General features: G+C 33.6%; 1 protein-coding gene across 1 annotated transcript; it reads left to right on the top strand.

Annotated features, from left to right (window-relative positions):
• The first annotated feature begins 4058 nt into the window (after nt 1-4058).
• LOC132545651 (Kruppel-like factor 2) lies at nt 4059-7834 on the top strand. Its single transcript, XM_060209349.1, has 2 exons — nt 4059-4212; nt 5057-7834. Exons 1-2 carry the CDS (start codon nt 4126-4128, stop codon nt 6281-6283), a joined length of 1314 nt encoding a protein of 437 aa, XP_060065332.1. The 5' UTR covers nt 4059-4125; the 3' UTR covers nt 6284-7834.
• The last annotated feature ends 3334 nt before the right edge of the window (nt 7835-11168 follow it).

Below are 11168 nucleotides of genomic sequence, written 5' to 3'. Positions count from 1 at the left end.
GGAACAGGAGGTAACCCAAATGTAATCAAGTATCGTTAAAAAAATTGTAAATTATAACTGTTAGAAATAGTGACTATTTTACTTAACATTGAAAAGGTTACATAAAATCAAAACAAACCAAAATGATATAGTTCGGCCTATAACATTGCTTCAAAACTTATAAAAAACACTAGACTACCAGAAATGCCCTTTAACATTGGTACAAAGGTAATGAAAAAAAGAGTGCAGCCTATTGAAAATGCGCTTTATCAGTGGTACAAAGCTCTTATAAAACCCCAGACTACTACAAATGATGATTAACATTGGTACAAAGCTTGTGAAAAAAGGAAAAAAATAACTCAGGCTACTACAAATGTCTTTAAACATTCGTACAAAGCTTGTAATATTAACAATTTTGACTGTTAGAAATAACCTTACTGTTATTTTGTATATAATAGGTCCATTTTATGTCATGCTGATTTTTCATTTATAAAATGTAAGGTATCAATTCTTTCCAGACAATCATGAATAACGGACTTGAAAGATTTGACAGACCAGTAGAAAGATTTGTACGAAATGTACAGTTTGCTGTTTATTTACGATCAAGAAACATTTTTCATGTCGATTTACCCATACATAACGTTCATCCCGAGGACACAACGAGGAACTAAACATGGAAACCTGGCGGACAGGTGGCTCTAATGGTCCCCAGAAAGGCTAGATTTATCTCAGGAGAGAGACATAAAGACCACCATCCTAAAGGCATTACCTGTGGTAATTAACCGATGTTTTAGGAGATTTATACGCTGATCGCAATGCTAGGAAACAACCTGATGATTTATCGTAATTTAAAACGAAGTAAATTCTCAAATTATAATAAATTTATTTTGATTGATTATTAAAATCATTAAAACACGAGTTGAAGTTAAAAACAAAAAATATTGCTGAATTAATAATGCTTCATTGTATTTTGTTAATGTCTGGTCCTCGTGCATTGTAAAAGCTTTGATAAAATGGCGCGTTATTAAAAAAGAATAAACTACATATATTTCCATATGAATTACCTATATATCATGTTGTTTCATATAATAAGATGCTACTCGTTATATATAAGTTTACCGAAAGTCTAATTCATAATGCACAAACACATATATATCTGTAATGTTTACAAAACATCCTACTATTTTGACTTACAGAGAAGTAATCAATTAGATCAATTAAATATATCTGTCAGGTGTAGAATTAAGTTTAATAATATTTGATAATATATGTTAAGCATATGAATTTAAAAAGAAGTATCCAAACATGATAATGATGAAGCGAAGAATAAAACACACCGAACATACCAATATTCCCTGGTGTGCAATATAAGACAATAGGGTGTTGATACGGTATAAATTAGGCGTTATCAACTATTAGAACATGAAGGAACACCATTACGAAATAAACTCAGAGGTAACTAAGTTTTAGAATAGAAAATGAGGGGAAATACAACAGAACATAAATGTACAACATAAAATGAAGAGACATTAATACGATAAAAAAGGAGGTACCAGTTTTAGAACTTAAAATAAGGGGACACTAACAGGATGTAGAATAAGGAATCATCAAGTTGTAGAACTCAAAATAAGGGGACACCAATAGGATGTGAAATAAGGAGTTATCAAGTTTTAGAACTTAAAATAAGGGGACACTAACAGGATGTAGAATAAGGAATTATCAAGTGTTAGAACTTAAAATGAGGGGACACTAATAGGATGTAGAATAAGGAGTTACCAAGTTTTAGAACTTAAAATGAGGGGACACTAATAGGATGTAGAATAAAGAGTTACCAAGTTTTAGAACTTTAACTGAGGGGACACTAATAGGATGTAAAATAAGAAGTTAACAAGGTTTAGAACTGAAAATGTGGGGACACCAATAGGATGTAAAATAAGAAATTTAGAACCAAAGACATATATACGTCTCTGTTTCGAATATAAAATGAAGAGACACTCATGCGATATAAGTAAGGAGTTACCAAAATTTAGAAACAAAATAATTATAATTCGGCATAAAGGAAGGAGATATCATGGCCCAGATTATAAAATAAGAGAATATCAATAAAACATAAATGATGCGGGATGCCAATATAACATAAAATGAGGAGGGAAGGTGGCACCAATGCATGACATAAGGAGATACCAATATAACATACAGGGGGGAGGGGAGGTGGCACCAATGCATGACATAAGGAGATACCAATATAACATACAGGGGGAGGGGAGTTGGCACCAATGCATGACATAAGGAGATACCAATATAACATACAGGGGGAGGGGAGGTGGCACCAATGCATGACATAAGGAGAGACTAATATAACATACAGGTGGAGGGGAGGTGGCACCAATGCATGACATAAGGAGAGACTAATATAACATACAGGGGAAGGAAGAGTTTTAAATAAGGAGATATCGATATAGCATAAAATGAAGGAGATACAAACATACCATAAAGACATGTTAGTATAAAACAAAATACAACATGAATTTCTCCACCCAAATGAAGTATAAAAGGGTATTCAATGAGGGTATTTGATGCAATAGATGTGGCAGCAATTAAGATTCCCTTATTGAAGCAAAACATAATTGTTTAATACTAATAAACTACTTCAGTCACCATAAAAAGTTTTTGTTAACACTGACCTGTTTTTATATACTGTTGCTGAAAATGATGTCACTAGATTTTAATTTTTCTGAAGACCAGTAGGAACACTCTTGTAAAAACCCTGATCATAAATCCAAATTGTTAAATAATGTTCAGCACAGGTGCATTTCTTGGGACCAACGTATATATGTAAAAAGACAGAAAGAAAAGAAGGCTGGTATGGTTAAATAATGTTCAGCACAGGTGCATTTCTTGGGACCAACGTATATATGTAAAAAGGCAGAAAGAAAGGAAGGCTGAGATGTTACTACTAAGGAAGGGCAATTCGATACCATACCGATATATTACGGTATTGATAAACACAATTACCATACGAGATGATAAGAGTTTTGTTATATAATATAATGGCTTTCTTCTTGTAAAATTAGTTTCATCTGGTAATCTATAAAATTATTCTCAAGTCAACATCCAAGAATAAAAAAGGTTCGTTTGCGTGTGTATTGTTTTTATTACTTTTTGTTCTCACGGAAATAACAAAATGGAATTATTAAATCAAAAAGCCAGTTTATGTTTCATCATATAAACATTTATTATAGGTAGAGATGTAAGTAAATAATAAGAACTTGAATAACAGAACTGATTATTATCGTGTAGATAGATTAGTCGGTTATTACGAGAAGTTAATACTCGTTACATATCATGCCCCTATCACCTGATGTATCCTACACACCAGGATATATCACATCTTCCTACACTACACATATTGTTGTATCGACACGGGACAGCCTTCTGCCTCTCCTCTCATCGTCTCACTAACTGCTCCATATCAACAGCGAAAACACTTATATACTCCTCTATTAATAGCCAGCTAAATTTAGACGTAACGATGCTTACAAAAACTGTATGTCTGCAGTCAGGTAAGCATGAACATCAGATCATATGACATCATCGGTAAGTTTCGGTTTTACTCGGGAAGTATTTTATCTTAATTCGGCAAAGTACGTAGTGCATCGGGCTATCGCTTTACTTTCCGACTTGTCAATCGTGACCGCTTTAAAACTGGGTCAATGTTACCACGTAATAATCATGGTTGTGTCATGTTTGTAACGCCTTAAACTTACATTATATGTCCAATTTACAAAGTTTAAAGCATGGAAATTCTATTTCATTATCTAGGTTCACGTGATTAAGGACTATGAGCTCATCTTGTGTTTATGAGTAAAGTAGGTTTCGCACGTTTGTTTGTTGTGTACCGTAGCACATCTCTAAGGAACTATGAGCTGACTGTAGCGCGGGCCGCTTATATAGCCGTCTAAATATAGGCGAGCAATTTGATTGGACGAAAGTAACCTAGAGGCAGTTCATTAAATATATTTTTAGATGACTATATAGTAAATGGTACATATAGTATGCAATACACTTTGTTTTAATCCAAGCGAGGAACATATCGACCTAGACGACTATACAGTACCGTTAACTGTGTTTACACCTGTGTGTTGAATGATTACTATTATGGATTCCCTGTTGGAATCAGGCACCGGCTTCACGGTGTCCCCCAAGTTTGAGGACAACACTGAACTTACTAATGTAAGTATTTATACATATTTCTAATTTACACTTCAACGCCTAAACAATTTAAGATTTTAATAATATGACAGAAATGTTTAAAGATAACTTGTTCCATTTATACAAGATGGCATGTTTTAAGTGTATATACATGTTTACATCAGTTGATGTCCTAACGAAAAGAAATCGCATGTTATCATGTTTCCGTTATGCAACATTACCCATTTTCAGTATGTTTTACACTTTGAATCATTAACATGTTGGAGTTAACATTTTTACTGATGCATATTGAAATCAACCTAGAACAACATTTCCAAAAATTTTACAAGTAAAATCGATAAGATATTGCGTGATACATATGTATGTACACCGAGATGTTATGAACCTAATTCCGAAGGCATTAGGACTTTTCTCCTGTTATCCCTATCTATACCTATTAGCTGTGATATGTCGCTTTTTCTCTATCGATAGTGTGTAATCGGATTATGTATATATCTTTACTATGTATTTCCACGACCCCTGCGCAGACGGACAGTCGACACTATCTCATTATTAAGGCTGTCATTTCCTATAAAGTAAGACAGTTTACACTGACACTATTCACTGTCCAGACTGTACGCCTGACAGTCAGTCACCGCCACACAGGCATATACACAGTGTGTATCTATTACTATATCGTGTAGACATGGAGGAAATCATTACATTTGATTTACAGGTAGTTGTATATTTTTTCTGATTTGTTGTAATAGTATACTTGAACTTGAATACGTGCATGCATGTTACTTTATATTGAGTGTATTAATACAACATTTTTTTTTATACATTAACATGTTTTAATTGTGTTTAATATTTTGTATAATTACAGGGATGGCAAGATGTTGAGAGTCTGGCAATGATGTACCAGGATACTACTCCGTATGAGAACAACATCCTGCAAGCTATCAGTGGGTCAAGTGCTTCCCCCCAGCAAAACATCTCAACCGCCAACACTTCTCCTCAGAGGATGAACACTCCTACAACCTGTTCACCTTCCCCAGCACAGAATGAAATATACGATGACTTGTTAGACTTTGATTTCATTCTTTCCAACACCATGGATAATGGGTCGTTGGACAACAACACTACCTTGTATCCAGAGGATAATGGACAGAAAGTCAAGCGAGAGCCGCTCTCTGTTAATGCAGACACATTACCAGATTTTCACTCTACATTCATGGACATTCCTGATATTATGAATACTATGTACGACATGGAAAATGTAAAAGCTGACTTTAGAAAACAACAAATTATCGTACCTAAACAAGAGTGCAATCGGAATACAACGACTTCGTGTGCTTCATATATGTCAACTAACAATTCTGCTGTTGCTATGCCTAGACTTAACTGTACAATGAGTCCAGTGTCTCCTCAGCAGCAACAACAACACCAGCAGCAACAACAACAGCAGCAACAACAACAGATACACTATCAGTTGAATATTCCTGGTAATTTGTCACCGCCAGCCTCTCCCGAACACCAGGATGACCAGGTAAAATGTCGTGCCCCACTCTCCATTCTCACACAACATCCACAGATCCACAGAATTCCTCCCCATCATCAACAGATGCATCACCAACAAACGTCGCCACAAGCTCAACAAGCTTTTATGATGCCCACCCATCATTTCTTATCTAAAATGCCTCTGCCACAGCAACACATGATGCAGCATCAGATGATCACACCACCATCGTCCCCACAACTTGTTGACCTGTTGCTTCCGCAACAGCCTGTTGACCCATCGTCATGCCAACCCAAAAAACGAGGACGAAGGAGCTGGGGCAGAAAACGACAGACAAGCCACACATGTTCACATCCTGGATGTAGTAAGACATATACTAAAAGTTCCCATCTTAAAGCGCATTTACGGACTCATACTGGCGAGAAGCCATATGCATGCACATGGAAGGGATGCGGCTGGAAATTTGCGCGCTCTGATGAACTTACCCGTCACTACCGTAAACATACCGGTGACCGCCCTTTCCAATGTCACTTGTGTGAAAGGGCCTTCTCCAGGAGTGATCATTTGTCACTCCATATGAAACGCCACATATGAACTGACCATCACCAACCAGTGTGATACCACAAGACCTCGGTCTAAATCTAGAGACATTTCCGTGTTCAACCTGAAAAAACACTGCATTCCATTTCATAATCAATTGATCACTATGATGTTGTAATTGTAGATAGTTATCTATGATTGTTGTATTTTGTCAACACCAAGTTGATATATGTCATACAAGTTTAGATGGTGATGTAAAATTGGAAATTAGTGGTTAAGGTTGGGAAAATCTCTAGTATCGTTTTGTACCGTTAAGGGCTGTTGTAAAAGGTTTCAAAATTTGTCGGCTGGTCCGATAGTTACCTTTGTTACACGTTCCTGACAAAACGATACAACTGTTTGGGCTATCCGCCCCAGGATGGCACCAAGAGATGGCGAGTATCGTAATGTCGAACGGATGTTATGTATACTGTAATATATTATATGATCCATACGTGTATTAGCGTATATATGTATGTAGACCTTTTCCTAATTTGCAAGGCCAGTTAAGTCCATAACTAGTTCGTATCATTGCTATGCAACACAACTGCCAATCAAAAATTCCACCTTGATACATGAGCAACGAAGCCAAAATGTTAACACTTCAAAACTATTTGTCAGAAGTGTATTTAGTGTGGAAACTCAGGTTCTGACGTCAATTCATCTCTTCAGTCCACGGACTAAATATTGTTACAGAGTCTATTTTTGCATTTAAATCTTTTTATGATAGATTCTTTTTAAGATTTTGATGATATTTTTGTATGAACAGTTGGACAGAAAATTGGTCCTTAAATAAGATTTTCATTTTTTTTTGTACGCAGACATATGTGATGTCAACCCAATGCATATTTTAAGATAATGATTGGTCAAACTAGTACTTACCTCAACCATAACTAGTATAGGTTTTTGGTAATGAATCAGTGCAATTTTTATGTATTTTATTGACTTTAACATATGTTTATTACAACGACAAGTGTCACATTGATGTAGACCTAATGAGGTCAGAAATATCCTTAGCTTAAATACAAGCTTTATGTAGATGTAATGTGCTTTTTAAAAATGATAGATATTCTCTGCAAAGGGAGGCAACTCTTTCTTTGGCTTTTCTTTAAATATGAATTATTATAGAAATTACCTTCTGATTCTTTGGTGCAGGTCACTTGTCTGAAATTATAAAAAAAATGACAACTGTAATTGATTAATGACATGTAATAAAAAGTTATAATCTGGTTTTCTGTAGAGTAGTAAATCTATATATATATATATCGTTAATTGTTATTCGCGTCATGTTGGTACGTTATTTAAATACATATACATTGTTTTGGTGCTTTTGTATGTTATGCTATGTTGATATTACGTTAATCAATTATATATTATGTATCAATATAAAAAGCACGATAAGTCCTAGTCAAATGTGTTCAAGAAAACCAAAAGTGCCACGTTAAATTTGCCTTATTGTTATTATATTATTTCTAGCGTAGCTAGGAAACAAATTTATGAAATATGAAATCATCTAATATATGCAGGTCATGTGATGAAAATCAAATAAAATTACTGAAATTGAAATATATTTGTTATTGTTCTCTGTCATCTCCTTTAATTGACGACTAGACATGCTGTCAAAAAAAAAAGAAATACCATTATAGGTATTTTGCGGTTTTTTAAAAAAAAGAATCGCCAGGATATGCTGTCTTACAAAGGAATCTTCAATGTTCATGCTGAAAATAAAGTTAAAACAAAATCATTATGACTACAGATAAAGTTATAATTGTGAAAGTTTTATACAAATTCCACCGAGCAGAATGGTATTAACTATGCTTATTATAAGTATGACAGGAATAAGGAAACCAAGAAACTACAAAAATACAAAAAAGCAAAATGGAAATTGTGATGGTAGGTTTTCCTCCAAACGATAATGATCAATCTAGTGTATTGATGGGTAAAACTGACGAATGACAATGAAACGGTCTATGATAATTGATCAAATAGCTTTCATGTTCAAAGTGTAACAATGCTGTCCAATATGTTATTACAATACACGCTACCTACTAGCAGAACAAAGCATCACACCTTTCTACAGTGACATCACATTATCATGCCTTTGACTTGAATCATTGACGTTTACACATCATAGTTCCCTGATGAATGATTCTATGACATCTGCTTGTGAAATTTTACAGTTGTGTGATGAATAAAATCTAATAACTTTTTGTTTTCTGAGTAATGAAGAAAGCTTCATTTAAGTTTAATATTGGGTTTATAAACGATTTTTAATTTCCATTGCCAACACCACGAGTTTCCCCAATACCTGTAAGATATTTCTAATGTGAAATACTCTTCTGATGAAAGCGTGATAATGACACTGATATTATCAGGAAGCTTCATCAAAAAATTCAAAAAGATATTTGGGCATTATTTTGCAAATTGACATTTCTAATTCTGTGATGGACATGTAAGCTCTAACACTTTGAGCATGGATGTGATATTTGAAAGAATCCTTGATTTGATAGGTAAATGCATAATTTCTACAATGATGGTTATGTAACCTGGTGACATGTAATACTTGTACCAGTTACATGACGTGCTAGCACTTGGTTCCCTCTCGAATTACTGGACAAATATGTCGTGACAGCTGAAAAGTTCCCTAGAAGGCTTTTGCTTTATGGATCAGGAAAAATGAGAGGCAATATTTTGTGATCGGATTTGATGAATAGTTGCGTGCTTTAAGAGAGGATCAATGCACGAAGTGTGAAGAGATCCTCTCATATTCTTCACGTCATTGTCCTAACATCGCAAGGTCAAATGTCCGCTGTCGCGTGATCATAGCCACACGTTTTGAGAATATGATGTCCATTGAAACGCTCTTCTACATTAGAATAGTATTTTGAACTTCCAAAACGCCTTTATATATAATAATAATAATAATAATAATAATAATAATAAAAATGATAATAATTTCTTATCAGTTTTAAATTTGTAATTTCCATCTTGATTTATGCTTGTTTGAGAAATATGCTCATATAGAAACGGGCAATTTGATATCAATTTCTATTAACAAGTTACATTGTCTGATGCATCACCATCAGCAAAGAAATATGACATTTTTTAAATTCAAGCTGAAGTAAATGTATTTTATCCAGTATCAATATTACTAGAAAAATGCGCAATTCTTTATAGCCGTTCTTATCTGTCAACGAGAGTGAAACACTATAAAAAGTAGATTTGTAAATCATCTTAAAGGAAAAGAAAAGAAAATCTTATTTATATAATTACACATTTATGACGGAAAAACTACATAATTGTTCACACGAGGTTGCTTTTTTATTGTATAATAACAAATGGTCACGGACTCTAAGCACAAGTAACTTTTTTTGTGAAATCGCCGCGGTATATTTCTCTCTTCATAACAACCAAAAAGAAAATCATTAACAAGCATCACATTGGTATTGAAATCAACGCAGTTTCATCAATATAGGAATTTTCATCTCTGACACTGCTGTTTTGATATCGCACCAACAAATTAGAGCGACAAAAGCGCAGCCACTGGTCGCGTGACTAAAGATCGCATGTACACGGGTAGACGAATCCGCTTATACTGATTCAGTAAATAATATCAAGTTCAAGAGTAATCGATAATTAATATGTTCTATATATGAAACGGTCTTGTGGCAACAAAAACAACATATCTTTGAAATACGTAATTTTTTACTCACGTGGAAATTGGAAAACGTGAGAAAGAAAGGAATTTGGTTGCTGTATACTGGTTATATGAAGGTCCTACTTGGACAGGGTCATTCTATTAGTTACATCATGTGTCACAATATACCTTTTGCTGTATGCTGATAGGTAACAACACTATATTTGTTATTGTGTGAATATTCTTTTCGTCAAATTTACATTCATCATAAAAATATGTTTTGTACAACGTTTTCATCTTAATCGAACTGCACAATATATATGCGAATATTGACAATTTTTACGGTGAGTCTTTATGAGTCAATATAACTTAAACATTGCATTTTTGTCAGAGGGGTAAAATAGCAAAGAGTTGCTATCCTGAAAGCATAAGATTAATAAAAATAATTGTAATAAGATGCTGATCTTTTGTGATAAAATCAACAAGAAATAACAAAAAAAAAAAAAAAAAAAATCCAAAAAACATATAACCACTAAGATTTATCTTGTTTCTAGCACATATCATGTATGTGGGAAAAATAAACTGTCTTTAAGGATACCATAATAAACAACTTTACACAGTTAACTGTTTATGGAAATCTTCTGTTTTATCTAAAATATTCCATGTTTCCACATTAATGAGAAATATTGTTCAGGTTGGCATACGCCTTGTATGATATATGCCTTGTATAGTATATACCTTGTATGATATATGTCTTGTATATTATATACCTTGTATGATATATACCTTGTATGATATATACCTTGTATATATACCTTGTATGATATATACCTTGTATATATACCTTGTATGATATATACCTTGTATGATATATACCTTGTATGATATATGTCTTGTATATTATATACCTTGTATGATATATACCTTGTATGATATATACCTTGTATATATACCTTGTATATTATGATATATGCCTTGTATGATATATACCTTGTATGATATATGCCTTGTATGATATATACCTTGTATGATATATGCCTTGTATATTATATACCTTGTATGATATATACCTTGTATGATATATACCTTGTATGATATATACCTTGTATGATATATACCTTGTATGATATATGCCTTGTATATACCTTGTATGATATATGTCTTGTATATTATATACCTTGTATGATATATACCTTGTATGATATATACCTTGTATGATATATGCCTTGTATGATATATACCTTGTATGATATATGCCTTGTA

This window comes from Ylistrum balloti, unplaced genomic scaffold (genome assembly GCF_031769215.1).
Source record: "Ylistrum balloti isolate Yb309-2 unplaced genomic scaffold, AGI_CSIRO_Ybal_v1 Utg369850, whole genome shotgun sequence".
Classification (NCBI taxonomy): domain Eukaryota; kingdom Metazoa; phylum Mollusca; class Bivalvia; order Pectinida; family Pectinidae; genus Ylistrum; species Ylistrum balloti.
This window is presented reverse-complemented; position numbering and strand designations above follow the sequence as displayed.

Excerpts from the sequence above, each read along its gene's own strand:
- LOC132545651 (XM_060209349.1), top strand. The coding sequence starts at position 4,126 with ATGATTACTATTATGGATTCCCTGTTGGAATCAGGCACCGGCTTCACG. Across the intron at positions 4,213-5,056 it reads ACAACACTGAACTTACTAAT|GGATGGCAAGATGTTGAGAG; the intron begins GTAAGTATTTAT and ends GTATAATTACAG.